Here is a 26,122-nt window from a genome sequence, read left to right on the forward strand (position 1 = left end):
GTGGTGGGTGGCAACAGGTTTTGGGTGGTTTTGAGATTTCTGAATTTGGGGTGCTCAACCTACCAATTATAGACACTGTGGAGTTAAACCAAATGAATTCAAAGGGACTTACTTCTAAATAAACATGTACAAGATTGTGGGTTGAAGTCACTAGTGAATACTATGAGGTTGGCTATATTTCTCAGTCTCCCAAACCTCATTTAAAAATTCTATTTGGGATTCCTGTCCATAGGCAGTAGTTTCAATTTTGTTCCATCACAGTTCTCGAACATTATGAATCTGTTAAATATATCAGTGTTACAGGTTGTTAGGGAGTACAGTTGGCCCTCTATATCCACGGATTTTTATCCATGGATTCAGCTATACACGGCCTGAAAATATTCAAAAACAATATAAATTCCAAAAGCAAATATTGTTTCTAACATTTAATATAGGGCATTATTTCATTATGCTATTGTTTTTAATGGGACTTGAGCAGCCACGGATTTTGGTATCAGCGGGGGTCCTGGAACCAAACTCCAGCAGATCCCAAGGGCCTACTGTATTACACAATCCTGAAAAGCATTTCTGCCACTTCTAGAAACAACTGTTCAACTATGTGTCAGTTTGTTGACTGAAAATCCTTTTATAAAGGGTTAAGATAATGAAAAACTGGGCAGATTTAGAGATATTTTGGCTCGCTGTTGTGGCCTGGGTGTGTAGCTTATCTGCCTATCTGTTCCATTACCCACAGAAGCATAACATGGATTACTTCTCAACTCTGCCCCCAGACCCTCCATAAGTATTCTAGTTTACTAGGGGGAAGGATTCATCACAGAAATGTCCTATCATGTAAAAGGAATGGCAGAGTATAAATGGGGGAAACTGATATGTTTTTGTAATTGCAATGGATGTTTGACCATGGAGTTCATCGCATTGGGCCAGGAACGTGCCCAATGCGTTCTAAAAAGGGAGTGTTCTGGGTACGTGATGGGCCCCAGAACGCATCTTAACCGCATGGAGGAACGCCGCAGCTGTCGCCGGGCGTTCCAATCGCGTCCCCGATCTGTTCCAGGGGGCGCAATTTCTGAGAACGCTTTGAAACAGTTCTTGGAAATCGCTCCCTTTTTAGAACGAATTGGGCACGTTCCTGGCCCTAAGCGATAAACTCCCTAGTCTAGAGCATGTGTGAACCAGGTCTTAAACCAACAGTAAATACCATATATCCACATTTCTGTTTCTGTATTTATTAATTAATGTAAATAAAATGCTTTATGTGTTGTATTTAATAAAGTATCCTTGATATTTCTTAAAGATCTACAGTGGATTCAGGTTTTGAATTTTAAAGAAGCCTTTAAACTCATGAAGCTTGGCCTGAAGCATCAGAGTTTTGCTTCAACAAAGCTGAATGCTAACTCCAGCAGAAGGTAAAAATGGGATGTGTTCAATGTGGAATAGCATAATGATTTGCTTTCTGTTTTATATGGAAGGCATTATATGTTCAGTACACCATTCTTACTTATATACCTATAAGTAAATATGTGTATATATTTCTTTAATAAAACCTGGCTAATATTCTTATCTTGTTCAGAGGGTTCCTGTACAGTACAACCTTCATATCCATGAAAAATGAAAACACAGATAATAGCGAACTCTATTGAAAGTAACGACTTCCAGTGAAAGCTGACCATAAGAGTTGTGCTGGATGACCTAGAGATTCCTAGGGAGAACACTATCTCTAGGACCTCCAGCATGATTATATGGTCAACTTCTGCCAAAAGTATACCATAGAATTACACTGGGTGGCATGGTTATTTAATTTATGGGAAATAAAAAGTCAATAAAGAGGGTTTAATCCATTTAGTAAGAAAACCTTTGATGAAAGTTTGGAGGAAATACAAATACAGACTTTGTTCAAAAATCCCTCAGTGGTGTTTACCACACAAAGGCTTTTTTTTAGGAGAGAAGGCATTTCACATCAGAAATGGATTGGATAGAGAGCTATTTTGAAGGAAACAGGTGGTGAATTAGAAATAAAATCTCAGGAAGAACTTAAGGAAACAAACATAGATTGCCACTGGTACTTATATCGACAATTAAAGGTATAAAATCAATGTGAAATTGGAAGGGTTTCAAGTTAAAAAAATAAGAATGGGATAAAATAATAGAGATGGGAAATAAAAATATGTTTTCGAAATGTTATAAATTGTTATTGAAGTGGGATACAGAAGAAGAGATAATTAAGGATAACACGATCAAATGGGCACAAAACATAGGGCATGATACTGGATATAATCAATGGGAGGAAATATGGAATAAGAAAATGAAACATACTTTGTGCCAGGATTTGAGAGAAAATAACTATAGGATGATGTATAGATGGCATTTATCGCCACAAAGAATTGCCCAGATATTTAAAGGAACAAAACCAAATTGTTGGAAATGCTCCCATGTGACAGTTCCATACTACAATCTGTAGTGGACATGTCCCAAAGTCAGAAAACTTTGGATAGAAATTTATAAAATAATAACAATAGAACTAAAGAGAGATGTGACATTTTCACCAGAGGTATTTTGTTAGGTATGATTAAAAAAACCAGAAAAGATAGATGGGAGATTGGTTTTTCATCAGTTAACATGTGCAAGAATAACATATGCATAGATATGGAAGAGGGAGGAAACACCAACAGTAGCATAATGGTTAATTCAATTATATGAAATGGCAGAACTAGATAAGATGACATGCTAGATGAAAGGGAAAATGGAAAAGTATATTAAAAACATGGCAAGTGTTCTATAATTAGAAAAGTGTTGGAAATATATTATTGCAAATTAAAGGAAAGAAGCTATAAAGATAGATACAGAAAAGTAAGTAAATAAAACATGTAAGAAGGAGAAAATGAGACTAGATATATCATATTGTAACTAAACCAAGAGAAAACACAATATTAAGTTTACTTAATGAAGAAAGTATAGGAGATATAGCAAATAAAATTCATTGTTATCTTTACTTTTATTTTATAACATTGGTTCAGACTCAGAAGTAGAATCATACAAATATATTGGGTAAAAGATAGAACATTAGACTTCAGTAATATCAAGACTAGGGAGGAAGGAAGTCATTCTGTTTATGTTAGATGTATTTTACAATTTAAAAGGCTGGATGAGATGTCAGTCTGTGGTTTGTTAGTCATTGTAGAGTATAAGTTTATGTTGATGGTTGGATTTATTATAGAAGATGTTATTATGTCTGTATGATTGGACTAAATTTTTATGGGATGAATAAAACTAAAAAAAAAAAGAAAAAAAAGAATTACACTGGAAGCCCTAGAAAATACCCAGAGAGAAGATATTTCTTTGAGATTGGGTAAGTGAAACTGCAAGTATCAGTCCTGCAGATATGTGGGCTATGCTTCTAGAGTTTCTAGCCACAGGGATTTTTTGTGTGTGAATAAAAATGCTAATAATTGATAAATCATGAGTTAAATTCCACTGACACTGAGTTATAGGTTAGTGAACCACTTTTTCACCTTGTGGTATGTTGCACTGCTGCATTTTCATCTTAGAAGGAAAAGTAACTGGTAGTTGTTTTTTTTTTTTTTATTCTTTTGGGTTTGAGGGAACTGATTTTTGTGCAATTTGTGGAATCAGGATAATTTTTTTTATGGGAAATCACTGCTCTAGGCAGTATTCCCAAGTGTTTTTCAACCAACTTGGGAGACCTTTGGGCAACAAAAAAGGGATTGAGGGTTGTCTGTGGCCTGTTTCCCCACCCTGAAGAATTCTGTGGGATTACAGAAACCCTTCCTCTTTTTCCAGTCTGAGGTAGAGTTTGGAAGTTTTTGCTTGCAATTCCGAATAACTTGAATGTGCTGTGTCATCTATACTTGCAAAATATGGTTAATCTTAACCACAGTTAGTCTCTAAAGTTAGCTCTACCTATTGAAGCTAGCTTATTCAATCATACCTTAGCTCAGGTTAACTACACTTCTGTGTATGGATAGCACTGCACCTTCAGATTTGTTTCTCTCTTGACTCTTGTCAGCCTCTGTTTCAGAGTGGACAGCTGAGGAAACAATGCAGGGACAAACCGCAGTTTTGAGCACAGAAACACAATCTATTTGAAATAGCAATGTTATGTTAAGATAGCAACAAACCATGGCTTCTAATTGTTTGTTTCTGGCTAGAAGCCATATTTATTCGTGGAATTGGGTTTGAACACAACAGCAAGCAAGAATAAAGCAAACTCTAACCTGGTTTATGTGTGAACCTAGCCCGTTTCACTTAGCACAAATATATCTCTTAACTTTCTAGAATGAAATTGACCAAAGCATACATGCAAACAGTGGAAGTATCCCAAATAATTAAAGTGATATGAAATTTTCACAGTTTTTTTTTTACTAATATTGGAAGGCAACTGTCAGAAATGACTTTTTTTGTTTTTTCTTTCTTTCAGTCATAGCATATTCACTGTGAAAATGCTAAGAATCGCTTCTGAATCAACTCAGGTGAAGCAGGTCAACGAGTAAGTGATCTTTCTGTTAAAATAAGTCATTTTTACTTCTTAAACATAACATAAGGTAACCTATAAACATATAACCTTTTTATTTACCTTTAGGTTATTCCTCTGTGACCTTGCTGGCTCAGAGCGTTGTACCAGAACCCACAATGAAGGAAATAGATTAAAAGAAAGTGGCAATATTAACAACTCATTGCTCATTCTAGGCAAATGCATCAATGCCTTGAAGACCACCCAACAATCAAAGTATGTTCCAGTTGAGTTTTCAGCTTTCCATCAGGGGAATCAGAAATTCCTTCTTGCTGGTCCTCTATATAAAGGGAAGGCAAATGCTAGGTGTGGGGTGGTGATGGTGATGACAAGATGTGCGTTTATTTCGGATGCACACTGCTACTAATATTTTTGTGACTTAGGGCTGGTACAGGCCGTAAAAAGAACTGGCTTCTCGGCGGCTTGGGGGTGTGACATACGCATGACACACACCCTCAAGACGCCAGGAACATGCTGTGAAGCTGCCCGCAGCAACTACACAGTGGTGGTGGTGTGGCATTCACACACCGCACACTGCCAAAACCCAGAAAAACTGCTGCCACAGAGGCAAGGGCACTCTATTCCCAGCGCAAAAAGGAGCAGTTTTCTGCCGCTGCTTTTTCCTGGCACAAAAAGGAGCAGAGTATGCCAAATACTGTGTATGCTCGAGCCCCATCCACAGGCATGTGCCCCATTCATCCAAATGGGACCCCCTTGTGCCCCACACAGCTCTACACAGGTTTGAGCATGTGTTCAAACCTGCGTATAATGCACCCACGTATGACGCGGGCGCACTGTACTAGAAGTGCACACTTGGTAATCTGGGAACTTAATCTGGTTTCAAGAGGAATGACAATTTATGCAATGTCACACTTGTCTCATTCTAGGCTGCAACAGCACATCCCATTTCGTGAAAGCAAGCTAACTCACTTCTTTCAAGGTTTCTTCAGCGGTAAAGGGAAGGTGTGCATGATAGTTAATGTCAGCCAGAGTGCTGCGGCATATGATGAAACACTCAATGTGCTCAAGTTTTCATCAATTGCTCAAAAAGTAAGTGTGATCAAACAGTAGCTGAAGACAAATGACTGTGAAATTGTTCCCAGATCAACAAAAAGCTATAGGTTCACAAATGACTGTAGGATTTGTAATGGATCAGTGCTCTTGGGAATTCTCAAGAGGACTAATTGAGAGCTGTTAGTGAAGCTGGGTGTGCAAGTTCAACCCATGTGTGCTTTTGATTTGGAAGAAAATCCCACACCTTTCCAATAGGGTGTGTTCATGCACAAGTATGCAGGGCATTACAGCATTGGTTTCTGAGTCTTGGTGCCACTGGGTAGTTTAGGTTATTTTGTTGTTGGTTAAACCTTTAATTGCTTTTGGATCACTTCACTTAACTAACTAGGGGCACATGTACACCAAAGATGGGAGCCAGTTCCCCTCTCTCCAAGTTGGGCCAAAACTAACAAACAGGGAGAAATGTAAGGTGCTGCATTTAAGCAGAAAAAATTAAAGGTTCACCTGGCTTGACATTACAAATTGAACATAAGTCAGCAGTGTGATGAGTCATCAGCTAAAAAAGCAGATGTAATCCTAGGTTACATCAATAGGAGTATAGTATCTAGAGAACAAGGAAAGTAATAAGTCACTTTATTCTGCTCTGGAAGAGGCCGCAAGCACCATCAAAAGCACTCAAAACAAATTGCCATCCATCCTCTGTTTAAAAAGCTACAAAGAAGGAAACCACCACACTCGCAGGCAGTATATTTCACTGATAGAAAAACTATGTAGTGTGGTTTTGGGTAGTACTAGAAGAAAGTATGGATTCTGCAGAGTATATGGTGGGAAACTTCAAGTTAGAGATTTGGCAGGAAGGTCTTACAACAGCTCGGATAACTTACAACTAGTTTTTATATGTTTTTGTTTATTAAACAGGTCATGGTATTAGATTCTCCCAACTCTCCTCCAAAAGAGACTTTTGACCAAATATCTGTCAATGCAGAATATGAAGGGAACACTGAAGAGGGTGTATGTTTACCCAAGAAAAGAGCCACTATGCTTTGGGAAAGGAATCTGGAAGATGTGATGGAAGATGAAGAAGAGCTGGTAGAAGACAGCAGTGGGCTACACGATGAAAACAGCATAGAAGAAAGCATACTGGTAAAGGAAAATGAGTATGAGGGGGGAGAGGAGACACCAAGCCAGACAGAAGATGAGAGTGATATCATCATTGGAAAAGAGGAATATCAGGTATGTCCTTGGGTTATTTTTTTGTCTCCAAATGGGTCTAAAACTGTAGTGCTTCTCTCTTCCTAACCCTACAAAGCACACCCTTACCTTCTCAAAATAGCAAAAAGAGAAAAATTGGCCAAAATGACAAATGGATGTGATACCACTTCATTTTGGATATGCTGAAACTCGCTGGTGCAGCCTGCTAGCTGGGCAATAATAATAAAAAATGCCCTGCATCCTCTGTGCAGCTGCTCACTGCTGACCTACGGTAAATAGAGCAGCAAAAATACAGAGCAGTTATTATTATGTTTATTATTAAAGAGTTGCATGCTGTATTTCAGATAATGATGTTCCATTTTTCTGTCATAAATCATACTGAAGGCTGTTGAAAACTTAAAATACATATTTTAAAATACACAACAATAAAAAAATACTAATATAATGGAAGCATACCGTAACTTAAGAAAGCACCCACAACTTATAGTCAATGAAAGAGCATAGGTTGATTCCAACATGGCCATTGTGCTAGCAGATGACACTTCCATGAAACAATCTGCACTTCCTCCCACACATCCTAAAAACTTCCTCTGGAGGTAGAATGTTCAAAAGTTCCAATAAATATTTTTGGCATATTGGTGTTTAAATATTCTTGTCTATTTAAAGCACTGATGGTCACCTGCCAGGAGCAGGATGGGAAGATACATTAGTCCTGATAGGATATGCCTATGGTTAATTGGCTGGCTAAAAATGCCCCCCATTCTCTCAAATGTTGAGTTTTAATGTTTTTTTGAGGAATTGGAGATCTCAGATGGTCTTGGGGAAGCCACATGTGACCATCACTTTGATAATACAGTGCACCTGCATTTTACACGGGCGAGCCATACGCGGTTTTCAGCATATGCTGAAATCCGTACCGAAAGAGCCTGTCGCACACCCCAGAAGAACTAATGGGGCGTGCGCCCATGGTGCGTGTGCGCCACTGCGCGCCACAGGCACAACCCCCATTACTTCCTAAGGGGCTTCAGCATACGCTGATTTCCCCTTACGCGGAGGGATCCAGAACGGATCCTTGCATAAGGGGAGGGCGCACTGTAATATGAATGCTAAAAATGAGAAGGGTCAATATTATTTGCCTTCTGAAGTGAGTAAGTCAATTTCAGTATTTCTGTCTCTGCATTAATCCCATTTTTATTGCTACAAAATAGTCCTCTTGGTTACTAGAAAATATTTTTGTTTCTTCTTGTGATGTGAGACATTGTAGTAGGCTGTAGTAGGCTTTTGGGCATGAAATCCAATACTGTACAAGTTTTCAAACCTGAGAAATGTCCTGCAGAAATGAGCGCTGAATAATATTTTCCTTATATTAATTCCACTCCATGTGCTCATGCTTAGAGGCTGCTCCATATAATAGAGGAACTGAAAAACAAGTTGATTGATGAAAGAAAAGATAAGCTACTTCTGGAGCTAAAAATTCGTGAAGAAGTTACACGGGAATTTGCTCGGTATTATAATGAAAAAGAGAATACTCTCAAGTAAGTTGGCTGTTATGTTTCTAGAGTAATACTGAGACTTTCTTAGTGCAAAGACTAGCATGCATCCACCAAACAGCTGCCTGTAAGTTATAGAGACTGGGAGCATAAGAACAGACCTAGTGTGTGTGGCACATTAAGTGGCTACACTGCCAGCTGCATGCAGCCCTTGGGCACTATCTGTCTAGCCCTGAGGAATACAACAATTAATCAGCTTTGGCTGACCTGTGAGAAAGACTCATGTTCTATTGCTAGGACAGTGATCTTCCTCATGATACTGTGCCTTGTATGTAGATTAGCAGTATAAATCTTTGCACATTTCATTCTTGTTGGCAAGAATGAATAAGTTTACCATTTTTCTCCCTTCTGTGAGATATTCCTTGAAAATTGGGTAGCTTTTCAATGGCTAAAAGTAACTAAAATTAAACAGCTCTGACAAGGAGTGTGCAAAACAACAACAAACCCAAATCAAACCTATCTGTGGGGTTTTTTTTTGGGGGGGGGGGTTGCACAGAGAATGGCTCTGGCTGTATAGAAAACTGTATTTTCTGTGCAGCAAACCTGTTTTTGGTGCAGAAAATGGGAGGGGAGGGAATAGAGAGGGTTTGGTGCAAAATCAGTCTCATCTATCCATTCTCCTTGCTAGGGTTTCCTTGTCAAGGTTTCCATTCTCCTTGCCAGGGTTTCAGAGTGTGGTGGAATCTCTTTCTTTGGAGGTTTTTAAACAGAGGCTGGGATTAGAAATGAATTCCTGTATGCTTTTCAATACAGTGTTTAAGTATCAGCAAGTCCTTTTAAAAAGCAAGTAGAATGTCTGGTCAGGGGATACACCTGACATACAACTTATTTCTCTCACTGTTATATTTAGGATGTTTTTTAGTCATAGGGAGGACATGATGGAGGAGAACTGTGAGAAACGTGTGGAGATTTACAAGGAACTGGTTAAAGAATGCACACAGCAAGCAAATGGAGAAATAGCAGAAAAAGATGCGCAAGACAGAACACAGGTAAATGCACAAGCCAGCTGTCGTCAGCCAATGGGATGCTGATAGAGATGGGCCAACATAATAACAACCAATAAGAATATTTATATATTTATTTATACCCCACTCTTCAGCCAAAAGGCTATCGGAGCAGCTTACAAATTGTTAATTAGACATTTCCCTGCCCTCTGGCTTACAATCTAAAGAGACAAGACACAAAAGGAGAAGGCAGTGGCAGTGGGGAAGGGGAAAAGTCCAGCAGATCTGATTTCTGAACCACAGCAGATGGACTGGAGGGAGGGCCCTTCTTCTTTCAGACAAGGCCCGATGGCTCTGGCTTGCCTTTCTCTCCCTCTGGATGGTGGATGGAGAGAGGGCCTTCTTCTTTCAGGCAAGGCCCAATTGAGCTGGGTTGCCCTCTCTCTCTGGATGGTGGATAGAGAAGAGAGCTGTGGCAGCCATTCACAGTGAAGGCTGGAGAAGATAAATAGGGCTGTTGCTGACAGGGAAAGTTAGATAGGGTTTCATTAAGTCCAGAGAAGGACAGTTGTTGTGAGGGTTCCAGTGTGGGACAGGTACTGTTAGGGGTAGAGTCCAAAAGTGGGGGACGCCCTATCAGTATATGTCCAGAACTCTGTAGGATTTAGTTAGCCCTGGTGGCTGGTGTAGGTTTAGAAAAAGAACCTAAAGATAAGGATGGTGTGAGGGTCCTGATTATAAGTATGTTAATTGCTGGAGAGAAGATGAAGAAGTTAATTAACCTGTAACTGAATGAAACTAAGGAAAAAAAAACCTGAAAGTTACAAACATATGCAACATCTCAATAAGCAAAATACTGTTTAAACCTTCCTTATAAATAAAGTTTTATTCTTGTTTTAAATATAGGCTTGTTTGGCACTTGAATAATGTAACCACGCTACTAGGTATTATATGAAAGTAAATTCTAAAAGAAACAGATAAACAGTTTTGGTGGTCATCGAAGAAATTTTGTGGTGGTAATTAAAAGTGGCCGTGATAAATTGGTGGCAGCAGTGGGACAGACCCAGGGTGTTGTCATCTCAGAACAAATAAAGTAATTTAAAGAGACCCTCCAGCTGTTGTTGAACTGTTGTTGATGTGGAAAAGTCAGAAAGTGACAGTAAAGCCAAAATTAGGTAGAGCAATGCTGAAAGAAAAATATGCTTAGACATGGAAAATTTGGTGAATTTCAAGAAAAAGCAAGTTAAACACATATAGGGCATTATAATCCATGTTCTCAGACATCTTGATGTATTCTGTGATAAGGATACCAGTTGCTTTCTGTTGATGGAAGAGTCTTCTCCTACAGATCTGTATGAACCCCTTTTCATGTCTCCGTTTTTATTTCCTGTTTCTTGCAACAAGGGATATGAAGCTGAAGATGCTTCTAATCTTTCTTGCATGGTGGAATCAATGCAACAGAATGTCTCTGATATTAAGCAGCAGGCAGCCATGGCATACAGAGCAATTGATGCCTTGGAAGAACCCCAGACAACTATTGAGCGGCTTGAAAAACAATTAGCCGAAGTTACAGCTGAACTATCTCAAATTCGAGAGGAGCTTTTGTGCCGGAATCAAGGTAGGCATGGTGAGAAGAACCACAGGCTGGCATCCTGTTAGTGACACGTGCAGTCAACTTATGCATATTATGTCTTTTTATGGTTGTTGCATAGGGAACAATTCACTACCTCCTTTGCAGAATTCCCCCTAACCAGTGAGCTCACTGTAGTCCTGGATTATTACATGACCATGTTTGAGTGTGGGACAGCTGAGAGATGTTCAGCTATGTTCTGATGCACATAGCGGCCATCAAGAAGACCTTAGTTAATACTTCATAATAAATGGCCTGTAACTGTTACAGGACAAGAGTGTGTGACAGGATAGGTCTTGAAGTGTGGATAAGCTTGTGTGGTAGAAGTGAGTATTTTAAATACCCTGGACCAAAGATCTTCAAGTCATTTCCAACTTATGGTGACCCTAACAGGGAGCTTTCTTGGTAAGATTAGTTCAGAGGAGGTTTGCCTTTGTTTTCCTCTGCAGCTGAGAAAGGGTGACTAAACTATGCTGCAGTCCAACGCTCAAACCACTAAACTACGGTATGCTGGCTGCCAAAAATGCTGGCAATGACCTATAAAGCCCCTTATAGGTAATTACCAGCATTTTTGGCAGCCAGCATAGTTTAGTGGTTTGAGGGTTGGACTGGAGCTCTGGAGACCAGGGCTCAAATCCCTGCTTGACCATGGAAATGCACTGGGCAAGTCACCCTTTCTCAGCTGCAGAAGAAAACAAAGGCAAACCTCCTCTGAACAAATATTGTCAAGAAAGCTCCATGTTAGGGTCACCATAAGTTGGAAATGACTTGAAGACACATAAGAACAGCATTTTAGATCAGACATCTTCAGGAATGGGTTCAGCTAGCACACTAGTTTTAACAGTGCAAAGGCACTCCTGGCTACTGCAGATGCCTAATCATTTGAATCCAAGCCTACACCTAAACTGTGAACCTGCATTTCCAGGAGTATAGCCCAATCCTGCTAACACTGAATTCCTACTCTGATATTCCTACACTTAAAAGAGACCAGAACACCTGTGCTTTCCAGTGATGGAGGGGAAACCTCCTAATGTGGGTTGCTCCTCATCACTCCAGTGGGAAGGAAGTGGACTAAGGAAGCTACCAGCAGGGGGAGCAAAGCCCCCATAGCTCTTGAGTCTAGTTTCCACCTCCATTGCTGGAAAGAAACAACTCACAGGTAAGGTCAATGTTTCTTCTTGCAAAGATTAAGTTTCAGTTTGTTGGTTCTACTGTTACAGATGCTGGGCATTACATTTACACTTACTTAAAATATATTCCCTCTATTAGTTCTTAAAAGAAAGGGACAATTTATTTTTGTTCCATTGCAGTGTCAAACAAATGTAGTAGAGCTGAGATAGGTATCATATCTGATGCATTGTTAAACAAATCTGAGCAATTCTTTCCATGTCATTGATTTAATATTAATAACAATTCTTACATTATAGCAGAGGCAATGAAAGAAGATAAACTGAGTGAATCTGCTAAAGTTCTTCAAGATGCTGTTGAGGTAAATGTGCTTTTAATTTCTTCACTGCACTGTACTTTTTTGTTCAGCCCTAAACCAGGAGAATCTTTCTCAGCTTCATGAACAACAGTCTATGAAGCCAAGAAATATCAACCCAGCCTGCATTAATTTTGAGTTTGCAAACAGCCACATTCCAATGCACTGGCATCTCTAAGCCTGAATTTCTTGTTTTTGTTGAAGAAAATGGCTCTGCAGAACAAACGCATACAAGAGCTAAGTCAAGTTGTGGAGCAAAAGGATGATGAAATTAGGAGGCTGCAAGTTCTGATAAATGAAATGGAGGCTGTCATAAAAGTGTCTGTAAGTGCTTAATTTTTCACTTCTCAAAAGTAGCATCGTATGTTAACAGTTCTGCCCACTCCCCAGGATGAAATGTTCAGTCTGAGATTCCAAGGCCATATAGTCAGTAGGGGCAATAGAAAGGGCCTACTGAATTGTGTGTGTGTGTGTGTACATATACAGAAGACTTCAGTGGCTACAAGCACTCTTAAAATTGACAAGACTTTCTAAGCTTAGTGATAAGATGGGGGGAGGGTGGGATGCTGTCCAGATAACTGTTTTTTAAGAGGCAAGCATAACACTACTTAGACATGCATAAAATAGCTTGATGGTTCTCAGATTCCAGACATACAATGTGCCACATGTGGCAGAACCAGAAATGCAGAAAATGAACGAGTTACTTTGCTGCTTTTGGATACAGCTTATATTTCTTTTGGCCCCAGGGTATGGTCTGAAGGCACATAATGCAGCAATATTGCTTGAGTGAAGCAGTTTTAAGTCAGGTTAATGTGTGGAGCCAATGTGCTATAGTGATTTGAACATTGGATAAGACTCTGAGACCAGGGTTTGATTCCCTGCTTGATCATGGAAACCTACTGGCTGATCTTGGGAAAGTCACACACTCTCAGCCCCAGAAAATCTGTGACACATTCACTTTAGGGTCACCATAAATCAGAAAGGACTTGAAGGCACACAACACAAGAAATGCGTGGGTGAAATACTATATGGAAGATAGCAGAATCAGACTTCTGAAACTTTTTGTCCTTTTCTTGAAAGCCTCAAATACATCAACCAACAGTAAATAGTTGATCAGAACTTCACTCCCAGTTGGAAATGAATGTCTTCTGCCTAAATAGATCCCACATTAATGTGAAGGGATTGAAATTCTGTTCATATTATCATGTCACATTTGATGATCTTTCATAACAATGTCCAGAAAACCCATTGCCAAACACTGGCATAGTGTTTCCAGTCACTCAGCATTCAGCAGTGGGGCAGACAAATGGATAGTTGGCTTTCCTCTATATTTTGCTGGTACATCATGGTGATACTACTTTTTTGGGTCTAGGCCTCATCTGAGAGAGTGAGAGAGAGGGTCTCTGTATAGACACAGACATACACATTCACCCTCATCTCACTCCATGTACAAGTTCAGAAGTGAGATCGAGGCTTAAATCAGGGGTGACAAATAGAGTTTAGGAGGCTGTGTAGAATTGTCATAGAATTGTCTCTCATTTTAATATAGGAGAACACAATCATTGCTATTAAACATGAAATGGGACATGAGGATCCTAACAAACTAAGTTGTACCCACTCTGGTGAGTCCTTGGAGAAATCTGTAGGTATTGGAAGAAAACGGTGTATAGAAAGCCAGGAAGAAGAGGATGGCCCACCTGCAAAGCAAGGTATCATTTCCTGTTCTGCAGGTGCAGAAAGACTCCAGAAGTCAAAAATTACTAAACTGCGGCAGCATACATTAATAGCTGAATAGAAGAAATGTGACTCTCAAATCCCACATGGAGATGTATTTTGCATGTACTCTTTATTGCTTTTATCTTCTAAAGGTCTAAAATAAATATTTTAATAGAAAATCAGTTTTTCTTTTTCATGTTGCATGTGTATTTGTCACAGAATAAATGTTAAACTAACTTATGTTTAGTGAGTTTGCTTGGTCCTGTGTATAAGTGCATATGTGTGTGTGCATAAGTGTAGACATGTAACATATTCTACCTTTTCAGAGGATTTTCCAAAATCTTTGGTATGTAACTCCAATGCAGAGGTTGTGTTTCCTTAACCATGACCAAGTGAGTGGATGTGTGAGTTCATAAAATGCTTAGCTTTTTGTGGGGTATTCGGGCAATGTGGCCATGTTCTAGAAGAGTTTCTTCCTGACATTTCACCAGCATCCGTGGCTGGCGTCTTCAGAGTACTACAGATGCTGGCGAAACGTCAGGAAGAAACTCTTCTAGAACATGGCCACATACCCCGAAAACACCACAAAAAACTGTGGATGCCGGCCATGAAAGCCTTCGGCTCCACGTCATAAAATACTTCTTTTCCGTGAGGATTCTTCTTGTTCCCCCTTTTCAGCATTCTTGATTGTGATATTGTATTTTTACATCTACACTGAGGCTGAGCCAACCACGGTTAGTACTTCCGATTTAAAAAAACAACAACAACCAAGTTTTGAAACTGCAAGGAAACATTGCAGTAAGTTAAAAGGCTGTCTGCCTAAGAAAACATGTTTTTCAGGTCCTTCAGTAAGAAAAGTATTTGTTTCTCTCTTTAATCAAAGATAGGTCTTTATTTAAATAACTAAAGAAAGTAATTGGTATAATGCTAAAATGGTAGTCATTTGATGGCTAGCATATTCCAATAATAATGAAGAGCCTAAATACTTTAAAGGCAACTTGTTAGCCGCTTTGATTGTTTTATTACTGAAAAGCAGGATAATTATTATTATTATTATTATTATTAACCTTTATTTATAAAGCGCTGTAAGTTTACACAGCGCTGTACATAAATGTTTTAGTCAGACGGTTCCCTGCCCTCAGGCTTACAATCTAAGAAATGTTTTATTTTATTATTTATTATAAGTTGCTGTCTGCTTTGCTAATCTCATTTTAAGCATAAAGGCTGAGATCCAGCATTGTTAGATGTAACTCCATCTGATGATAATATCCACCAAATCCTACCTTTTCAGATAGCCAGTATCCTAAATACAGGGCTTCTGGGGCACTACAGATTAGGATACTGGGAAATTATGTCTGCAGTATTCCTCTGGTTGCAGGGTGCAGCTGAGGAAACTCCTTGAGGTCCTACTAAAACCAGTTCTCTCCATGTGCCCCGTGACTTGGAGAGCACTTCGGTTCCTTGCATCTTGATATATAGCATTGTTGAAACTGTTGGTTAGGGGATGGACTGACTGGATTGTTAGGGTTTATGAGTTATGTTCAGTCACTAGGGGCTGCAAACATGAATCCCGAAGACTGAAATCATTAAGTCCAAATTACAGTCTTGCAACTACTGAACAGGATGCTACTTACACTGTCTTGCACTAGCCTCACAGTTCTGGATTTGGCTGACCTATAATTTTTTAAAAATGTTCTTTCAACTTGGGAACTTTTAGTGCCATAAAAAAATACAGATAGGAAGTTGCACAGGAGTGTAAAAAAACTGGAATTGTGCCTTACTGTTTTCCTTGTTTGTTGCCCAAGCTTTTAAGGCTTCTACCCTTTGATAATATAGTGGAAATAAGAGCAATCTAGCTCTCACTTAGGAAAGGTTAGGCTCAGCTTGGCAAAAATAAGGCTAGCTTGATAGTGAATAGTGATACAAAAGTAAATATCTAAGGAGTGCTATTTTCTCTGCTTTGCATTCTTGAGTCATAACTGATGTCTTAAGTTAATGAGAAGTTGGAGTAGTTCAGGTGAAGCTAACTTCCTGTGACCCTGCTCAGTGATGATGTTCATACCTTTTTAGATATTCTAAAGCAAGGATGGGTGATGCATAGCCTCTCCGATGTTGTTGAACTGCAAGCCCCATCACTTCTTATCTTGCTTTCTACTAGTTAGGGCTGATGGAGGACATTTTGATGACTTCAAAATATCCACCCCTGCTGTATGTTGGGTTGGCTGCTTGACTTTTCCCAAGACCTGAACATATGAAAGAAGTTGAAAGTACATAATCGGCTGGAATCCAAAATTAGAAATAGCCTGATGACTTAATGATGGTATAACCCCCAGTTATGCCAATATAAGTACTTTGTTGTTACTGTGCAAGGAGGTATCCAGTAGCTCCTTGCAGAACTCATTTTCTTCACTAGTCCAGTCGATGCTGGGTATCACCAGGACAAAACCTCTGTTCAAATGGCTACCGATTGATGATTGGGATGTGGTTCAACATTGTCTAGCTGCTATTTTGCAGCTGTGAAGAAAGGAACACCTGTCTCCTTAACCGCCAATGTACATATGCTAGCAGAGCTTTCAATAGGATATTGGCCATGGCCTTTAAAAGTGCAACCTTATACCCTTTTCTGAGTGAAGGTGTTCTGTCTTTCTCTCTCTTTCTCTGTGTTTATCTCTCTCTCTTGCTTTGTCCATAAATTTTCTAAACAGTTTCTGAAATTGCTTGGTACACCTATTGTGGCTTCTGATTGAATAAAAATAACCATCTTTTTAATTTCTGTAGGGTCCACTAACAGCAGTGCTACAGATACCATAGAGACAAAGGAACCTGAAGAAATGCGACCCCACACTCTAAAAGAAAAAGGAGAAGTGGTAGCATTGGAAGAAAAAAATAAACTGCTAGAGATTCAGTTGGTCACACTTAGAGCCAAGTTAGAAAAAGAGAAAGATGAGAATGAGGGGTTTTCTAGAAAAATAGCTAGCTTGTCTCAGGAGCTTTTTACTTCAGAAGAAAAAGCTTCTGACTTGAGTAGGGAACTCCAGCAGCAACGAGTTAATATTGAGAAAATAACATCTGAACTGGTTGCACTGAAAGATACAAATAAGAACCAAGGAGAGCAAATTCAGAAACTACTTGGAGAAATAGAAGTGGCTAGTCAAACTATTGCAGAACAAAAAATAAATACAAAAGCAGTTGAGGTAAAAATAGGTGAGCTGAGCAGGTTAGGTTCACAGGGCCTTACCACAAGTATTGATTTGGCAAGTCCAAAGAGGGTAGAAGAGCTTCCAAAAGAAGGAGAGAAGGAATCTCATGTTAACTGTGGTCAAAGAAGCTCATTTCACTGTAGCATTGAAAGTATCTGGGAAGTGAGCAAGCAGATCATTCATGCTTCTTCTCAAAAAAGCAGTCAGATTGAAAACCTCCTCCAACAGGTGGAACAATTGCAGAGGAGGGCTCAGGATGCTGAAGATGAGATGTGTAAGTTGAAGGTAGAGATGACTGAGACAACCAATCAGTTGCATACATCTTTGCAGGAAAAAGAGTGCCTGATTAATCAGTTAAAGGACCTTCAAGAAGAAAATGCTCTTTATGCTGAAAAATATAGAGAGGAGCAGAAAAAAGCACATGACTATCTTGAGCAACTTGAAAATAAAGATGAGCTCATGGAAGAGGATAGGGCAGCAAAGGAGGCCAAGATAACCTGTTTAGAGCAAACACTGAGAGATAAGGACTCAGCCATTTTAGCTATGGAAATAGAGGTAAAAGACCTGCAAGAGAGACTTAATGTTTCAGAATCTAAAATCAGGAGGTTAGATGATCAGGAATCACAACTGAAGGCAGAAGTTGTCGAACTGAGGAAGAAATTGAGGACCACTGAACTACAAGAAAAAGATAAGGAAGAAGCAAAGCAAATGACAGAACAGTAAGTAACCATTATTTTGTTTCTACACCCACATGCTAATAAGGGTAAAAAACCATAAATCTGAGGTGAGATTATGTTTACTCATTCCTCTTCTTCCAAAAGCTGGGGACAGCTTGCATAGGATGGTCTCTCATCCAGCCACTGCTTTTTATCTTCATTTGTTGCACTATATCATCTCATCAAATTATTGGCAGACCGTTGTGGGTTTTTTTGTAAATTGCTGCACCACATGCCTGCTATTTTTCTGCTGTAAAAAGAGAATAGAGGAAAGCTTAATTGAACTAACACAAAAAGAGAAAAATATTCAATTATGCAAAATAATTGTGTCTGTAGACTATTTCAACACCTTTTCTAAAGTTTTCTTACAAGTTATTTTAGAATAGTACAGATTGTTAAAGATCAGGATTGGGTCATGTTTCCCATTCTTAAAAGGAAATCTTTGTAAGGATTAAGGTTTTGCAAACTGGTTCATTTTTTTTGCTGGGGGACCTTTTAACTTCAAATTGTCCTAGAACAATTACTTTTAAGCAAGTAATTCTCAGAGGGGAGTAGCAGAAGAGGGCTATATTGCACCTAAGTTGCATTACCAGGAAAACGATTTATATAGTGGCATCAAATCTGCCTGCTGCTGAAGTCAGAGGACACTTTGCAAAATTACATTCTTATTGTTTTGGTTGGGTGTGGAACTTGCTGTCTTCCATGTGTTGATGCTTGACTAGTCTCAAAATCTGTCACCAATATCAATGTTGACAGTGAGCAATGGTAATTGGAATCCAACGTCATTGGGAAGACCATAGGTTCCCCAGTTTTGATCTAGATCCATATGAATAATAGAAAAGTGATCTATTTGTAGCTAGACATTGGCTTTGTGTATGTGAATGTTAGCACTTCCAACTACTCAGTAGTTGTCTGATCAGCACCAGCTCTTATAGATAGTCTTCAAATTATTGAACAGAGCTATAAGTACATGTCTCATGACAACAGGTTCCAGGGATGTGCTGTTAAATACTGCCCCAAAATATGAGATGTGTCTGGAAATGGTCACTTCCAGAGATAAATTGGGGTGAAAAGGCAACAGCTCACACAAGCAGTCTGCTCACTAAACTGTATTTGAGCATGAATCTGTGACTGGAGGTAATGAACTGTTTACCCATCCACATAAACCACATCCCAATCACCAAACATATTAATTCTTTTCTGAATGAAAGAGAATTAAAATATTCTAACGATTAAAGCAAAACTACTTGTTCTGATGGACCACATGGGACTTTTCCATATGGTGGTGAGGTATGTTATAAATGGTGAGTATGTGGGAAGTTTTTGTGCCAGACCTTTGTACCTTTGCCAGCTCCTTAGGAAGCTGGCAATGACTGGAACATGGGTCATACCAATAGGCAAATTCCAATGAGGGTTTAGTAAAACACCTGCTGAGTTAAAAGAGGAGTTTGAACTGTGGAACCTTCAACAATAAGTGGCAATAATTCTGGTTTTCTGTGCTTCTGTTCTAAAACTTAACTTGCCAAATTTAGACTCTAAGGACTGAGAAATTAATACTATAATATAACTACTTTTCAGACTGAATAGCAAGCTCTCGGAGAGCATTGCTCTTTCCTCCAATCTGCGAATGGAAATTCAGCGGAAAGATGAAGAGTACGCAGACCTCAAAGAAAAGTTGGCTGATGCCAAAAAACAAATCGAACAAGTCCAGAGAGAGGTTTGTAAGCAGATCAGTCAGGGAAGAGCTCTTTTCCCCCCTACTCCATCTTGTACAACTTTTTACTAGTTTTCATTTCCCTCATCTTTATTTGGATAATCATTGTTGGAGTCAAGGAGTGATGTGGTGTGGACTAATTCTAAAGACACTAATGAAGAAGCTGAACAGATCAGGCTTTTGGTGCATAACTAGTCATCACAATATACCAGACTTCGCTAACATGGTATTTTTGTTTTGATTACAACTCCCATTATCCACAGCCAAATCTGAATTCTAATATGTCGTTGGACTTTGTCTCCCAAAAGCCCCATCAAACACAATTAATAGAGATTTGGAAAATTTAAAGATATAGCCGTGTTAGTCTGTAGAATTAATATGTATAGAGATTTTGTAGCACCTTTGAGATTAACTGGATAAAAAGAAGAAGTTTGTAGCATGAGCTTTCATAGATTTTAGCCTACTTCTTCAGATGCTTATGATGGAGTGGAAGCAAGGTACAGACAGGAGATTTGAAGAGTTATGGTTCAAGAACATTTGGGGACACCAAGTTTGGGAACTGCTACTCTAAACTAGTAGTTAGTATTCTGTCCCTCTTTCTCAGTATTCCAAATTGTAATGCAAAGTGAACGAGTGAATAATGAGGTTGCTTCTGGCTTAACATCTGAAAGTATACCATTCTGAATAAATAAGCGCCATACACATGCTAAAGTCATTATGATCTTAACTGCATACAAGGTAAACCCTCTGAATATTCTTAAAGGTGTGCAGCATGCGTTCTGAAGACAAATCACTGCGGAGTAAAGTCAGTGAACTTGAAAAGGCTAAAAACCAGCTCACTGAAGAGCTAGAAGTCAAGCAAAGAACAATTCAGCAATTTAACCAGGTACTTTGAAATGATCACAATTGTATGTTACTGTGAGGATGACTTGTACGTACAAGATAAAAAAAAATGCAGAAATAACTTATACAGTCTTGGGATGGAGAATGGCCAGGGGTAGGCAACACATGGGCCAAATGTCTGTCTTTTTTTGCAGCCCGCACCACACTTACCAAAGGAGTTGGCATTTGCTGTTATTTTGTCATCATGCTGTCATGTTTCTGCAACAGTGCAGCATAGTGGCCCCCAATCAGTTTCAGAGGAGAAGGAGACCTCTTGGGCCCCAACAAACTACAGTTCCCAGAATTTCACAGCATTGAGCCATGGTGGTTAAAGTTTATTTCTGCAGTGGGGATGCAGCATTAGTTACAATTCACTCTTAACATGCCTATTCAAAAGTAAGCCAAATTGAAAGCGATGCAACTTCTAGGACTGGATCTCAAGTCCCAGTGAGCACAGTGCGGCCTGTGTCTGAGCTAACATCAATAGCAGCCATGGCGAACCCATGACACGCATGCCCTCTCTGGCACGCATGCTGTCACGTTGTGGCCCGGGTGCTGCCGCCTTATGGGTTTTGCTAAGCCTCCACCACCTCCTCCTCCTCTTTTGCTGTTCAGTCCTGGGTCATTTTCTCATTCATGGAGGAGAGGGAGCCTTTGCTGGAGGAGAAGCTCTGTGAGCTGGAAGGCATCGAGAGCATTGGGCCACTTGTTGCGTGGCTTCTGGGAGCCACCTGCCAGAGCCCCGCAGGCGGCCGAGGAAAAGCCCCGCCTCACCAGGGAGGGAGAGGGAGAAGGAGTCACTCATTCCTCTGCCGCCAGTAAAGGCAGCTGCAGTGCCCGACTTTGGAGGAAGAAGAGGAGGGAAGCTGAGCCCCATGTGGCAATGAACCTCCTGATGCTCCACTCCTGGATGATGGGTTTTTTAAAAACCTAATGGTGGGTTATTTTCCCCATTCAACAGGGGCAGAGGGGTTGGAGGGAGTTTGCCATTGCCTTCCCCTGAGGCTGAGAGAGTGTGATTTGCCTATTTAATTATCTATCTACCTCAGCAGACTAGTCCTCTGTGCAGAAGTTGTTGTTGTGTGCCTCCCAAGTCGTTTCCCACTTACGGCGACCTTAAGGTGAACCTATCCTGGGGTTTTCTTGGCAAGATTTGTTCAGAGAGGATTTTTGCTATTGTCTTCCCCTAAGAGATAGTGTGACTTGTCCAAGGCCACCCAGTGGGTTTCATGGCCAAGCTCAGGTCCTCCATTTTTTCCCTGAGTGTTCCCCCGATGTCCCACCCCTGAAAGTCCCTCCCCCCATAAATCTTCCTCCCCAGGCACCAGGTGATACCTGGTGTGAGAACACCACTAAATTTGGGCACTCGGTCTCCAAAAGGTTCACCATCACTGGTCTATAGAACAGCCTTTTTTATTTATTCACTGTGCAATGGGACTTTCAGTAGTTGGTCAGGTATTAATACTGATGCAGTATTTTTGTTCTAGAGTAGTTGTACTTTCTATTTCTTTGTCCAAATTAGGAAGAACTGAATAAGAAACTGGAGGATATTCGACATCAGTACCGGAAAGCGTGTGAGGGTATGTCATAACCAGTATGCATTTGTGATTTCTTTTTTCCTTTACATACTTTTGGCACTCTTCTTCTCTTATTGCTGTTATTCTTACTACTACTTCTAGTGGTTTTTATTATGATTTAATGACATTATTTTCTCTAAACTACTTTGTCAGTTTTGCCTATAAATATGACAGGTGAAAGATTAATCTTTGCAGTTATTAGAAAAGTGTGCCATAATTTTCATTTACGTAAGATACATCTTGTGTTGATGACGTGACATTTGATATTTAGAATATTAGTTTAGAATGCAATGTTAAAAAAAGTGAACATATTTCAAATAAGAATGAAATGGTTCATTAATTTCAAAGCAGTCATCTTGAAAGGAGAAATCTTGAAATATTTATGGGACCCAGCATTAGCTAAGGGAGGTTCAGTTTAGTTTAACACATACTACGTGAGGTCTAGTACTCATTTATGGGACAGGACATCATTGAGAGAGAAGGCATAGTAAGCAATACTCACTGATGGATGCTTTACAGTAAAGTAGTTGACCGACAGACTGGGAACAGTTGTTAATGGCTTTAATTATTCTGCCAAACGGGGGCAAAAATGTTGCATGACTTGGCAAAGGAAATGATTGAGTGTCACTGTTCATGAAATGTTGTAAGCAGGGAAAGGTTTAATCTGTCCCTCTAATACAGGGATGGGAATCATTGCAGGCCTCTAGATTTTATTAGACTGCAACTCCCTGAAACCCCAACTAGCATACCCAGTTGTGGCAAATATGGGGAGGTGCAGTCCCAAAACATCCGTCAACATGATTCTGTTCTTGCTCTTATGTTTGCTATTATAAAATCAAAAGGAGGTTTAACAAGGCTTTTACTGAAAATCTTCATTTCAGTATATTATGAATCCATTGCTAAAAATTAGCCAAGATAATAACTTCTCTAATAGTGAATTCTGTTGGAACCAACAAGATTGCCAAATAGTGTACAGTGAATATGTGGAAAAGGAGCTCCACCATTTGACCCTGACCTCACATCAAAATGCCCACCTTATTGATTTTCATGTGCTTGGCACAAAGTCTGAAGTGACAAAGCCCACACTTTTGGGACAAGAAGGATGAACAAGGATGTTTTGACAGGGAATAGTGCAACTTGTGGTCCTCCCCAAGCATAGACACTAATCTAGCAGAAGCATATTTGAAAAGGTGTAAAGAAACAATTAAAATGTGGTTTTTTAAAAAATTTTTTAGATATATCTCATAAAGATAAAATCATCAAAGATATGAAACTGACTTTGGAAGAGCAAGAGCAGACTCAATCTGAACAAGAGGAAGTACTTGAGGCTCGGTTAGAAGAGAATGAAAGATGTGCTTCAGGTAAGTGATGACGAAGAATAACATTTCTCATCCCCCCCCCCCACACACACACAACATCTCTTTGATACACTCTGTAAAAAAAAGGTCTCCTCATCTTGACTGATCTAAATTGTTTGGAACCATGCTGGTGGTATTTTCAAGTGTAGTCCACTACTTGTATTCTGTAGGCATAGCTGTTGCAGCAAGAACTGCTATGTAGCAAATTGGTTTGCTCTTTTAAAGAAGACTAGCAAATTTATTATGGCATAAGCTTTCAAGGACTAGAGTTCAGTACATGAAGTAGAATTCAAAGATATAGCTGTGTTAGTCTGGAAAATCAGTATGCAAAGGGGATCGTACATCACCATTGAGACTAACTAGAGATAGAGGTTGGTAGCATGTACTTTCCTAAACTTGAGCCTACTTCCTTAGATGCATTTGGTCATAAGATATTATGCTTCATTTGGCAGATTTATACATAACCACATGAAGAGGGAAACAAAAAGTAAACAATCGGTTTAGATGTCATGAAATGCAAGGGAAAAAAATGTGTGAGCTATGTCAACTTTTTTCAGCTTGGTACACTCCAGAGACTTTGAGCTATACTCCATTATGCCCATCTGATAGTTATGCTGCCTGAGTATGGTGTGAAACATAGCTCATCACATCGGGAGGGTATGAGCTGTGGGAAGGTTGGTCTATCTATAACAATTTATTTGAAGTTTAAATATATGTTTAATTCCATTAATTTAGGTTTACCAAGACTTAAACAGTATTTAATAATGAAATTCTTTTTAATGTCTTGTACTCTATTATTATTATTATTATTATTATTATTATTATTATTATTATTTAGAACTGGAAGAATGGAAAAAGAAGTACCATGAGCTAGAGAAGCGGAACAGTAGTTTGAGGCAACAGAATGGTAAAGCAGAATGTGAAAAAAGCACGACATTGCTTAATGAGGAACTAGCAAGACTGCAGGAGAAGCTGAAGGTAATACAGTATTTGGATTCTTGATGTGCTTTAAAGATTGTGTGAGGCTTCATTCAAACCATGCCAGGGACTCATGTGTGCCTATTTGCCAATAAATCGTTATTGATAATTTTGAATAAATCTCATATGGGCTTAGAGAAAAAGTAAAACTTAACTTTTAAGACCAGATAACAGAAACTGTATTGTTCACGTTTTTGTTTCAAAAAATTAATGTTCTTCTTTTGGGAGTCTCTCTTGGATTTCTCTTCGTAAGTTGTTCATGCCATCCTGAAAGAGAAATGTCTCTGTCAAACCTGGACAGTCACAGCATATAAGTAAAATAAATTTATCTCTGTGTCTTTCTGTGTCTATGCCTATATCTACAGTTTCTATTCTGTCCTTTACATGTGTTCTAAATGTATCACTGTTAGAATGATCAACTATCACTTGGTTGGGGCAGAGTGGACAATTTGTGGCCCTCCAGATATGCTTGGGCTGCAACTCCGCCAGCATAACCATATGTTGTCCACTCTGTGTTAGAGTCTGACTTTCATTAGACTCCCATTAATTTTACACAGGTCAGCTAAAATGATAAAATGAGAAGTCTCACATTTTCTTCTGTTTGCATTCAAATAGGGCAGCAGGAGCCCATAAGCAAAAAGCATACCGTATTGCATTTTTGTACTACTAAATCAAGGTTAGGCAACTTAATGCCCTCCAGATGTTTGACTACAACCTGCATATAACCTAGTCAGTGTGGCAAATGATTTGGAATTATGGGATATCATTTTTAAACAGAGCACCAGCTTGCATACTCTTCAGTTAAATCTTGATGTTGTATCTGAATGCATCTGTTCTTATAGTTGGACAACACATATCTAGCAAATGTTTGAATGTAACCCTCTGGCAAATAGACATTCTTATACAGAAAAGAATTACTTTTTGTTTCCAAAATAAGTTTTAACTCCTGGTTAATTTTAAAAATAGGAATGTGAAGAACAACACAAAATAGATCGTAAAAAGTGGCTGACAGAAAAAATGCTCCTCATAAGCCAGGCAAAAGAAGCAGAGACTCACCGTAACAGAGAGATGAAAAAGTTTGCTGAAAACAGAGAACATCACACAAAACAACTAATAGAAGCAGTGAGTAACAAACAACAAGCTTTGATTTGCATGGGATGGGGGGTGGGGAACTGTTCTGAACATAAGGATCTACCTGGGTAAACTTATACATGCTTACTCAGAAGTAGGCCCCATTGTGCTGAATGGCATTTTCTCTGAGGCAAATGTGTATAGGGATGCAGCCTTAATCTTTCAAAATAACTCCTTTGTACTTAGTTGTTCACTTTAAAATAGTCTAACCAAGATTACATTTTTAAATTACCGTAAGAAATCTTTTCTTTACAATCATATCCTGCCATATTTCCAGAGATCTCAGGAGCTGAAAATAAATGCCTGCAGTTTATCCACTCATCAATCCAGTAAGGCAGCTCTACCTTGAGAGACGTAGCTCCTAATATATCTGTTATATTAAGGCTGGATTACTGCAATGATTTGCTTATGAAGCTGCCCTGTGGTGCCTCTGACCTCCGTAAACATAGAGACAAGGCCCCAAAGATCTGTAACCCAGACATAATTGAG

General features: G+C 39.3%; 1 protein-coding gene across 1 annotated transcript in view; it reads left to right on the plus strand.

The window, feature by feature from the left end:
- KIF20B (kinesin family member 20B) overlaps positions 1–26,122 on the plus strand; it is a 55,334-nt gene that overhangs the window by 11,371 nt on the left and 17,841 nt on the right. Inside the window, exons 10-27 of the mRNA XM_042458464.1 lie at positions 1,295–1,406; positions 4,436–4,504; positions 4,598–4,744; positions 5,416–5,578; positions 6,461–6,775; positions 8,150–8,289; positions 9,155–9,293; positions 10,653–10,866; positions 12,306–12,367; positions 12,566–12,685; positions 13,911–14,070; positions 16,856–17,996; positions 19,572–19,710; positions 20,471–20,593; positions 22,112–22,169; positions 23,402–23,527; positions 24,363–24,502; positions 25,469–25,624. Coding sequence (XP_042314398.1) covers positions 1,295–1,406; positions 4,436–4,504; positions 4,598–4,744; positions 5,416–5,578; positions 6,461–6,775; positions 8,150–8,289; positions 9,155–9,293; positions 10,653–10,866; positions 12,306–12,367; positions 12,566–12,685; positions 13,911–14,070; positions 16,856–17,996; positions 19,572–19,710; positions 20,471–20,593; positions 22,112–22,169; positions 23,402–23,527; positions 24,363–24,502; positions 25,469–25,624 — 3,524 coding nt within the window. The remainder of the gene's footprint in view (positions 1–1,294; positions 1,407–4,435; positions 4,505–4,597; positions 4,745–5,415; positions 5,579–6,460; positions 6,776–8,149; positions 8,290–9,154; positions 9,294–10,652; positions 10,867–12,305; positions 12,368–12,565; positions 12,686–13,910; positions 14,071–16,855; positions 17,997–19,571; positions 19,711–20,470; positions 20,594–22,111; positions 22,170–23,401; positions 23,528–24,362; positions 24,503–25,468; positions 25,625–26,122) is intronic.

The sequence above is a fragment of the Sceloporus undulatus genome, chromosome 3, assembly GCF_019175285.1.
Source record: "Sceloporus undulatus isolate JIND9_A2432 ecotype Alabama chromosome 3, SceUnd_v1.1, whole genome shotgun sequence".
NCBI classification, from domain to species: domain Eukaryota; kingdom Metazoa; phylum Chordata; class Lepidosauria; order Squamata; family Phrynosomatidae; genus Sceloporus; species Sceloporus undulatus.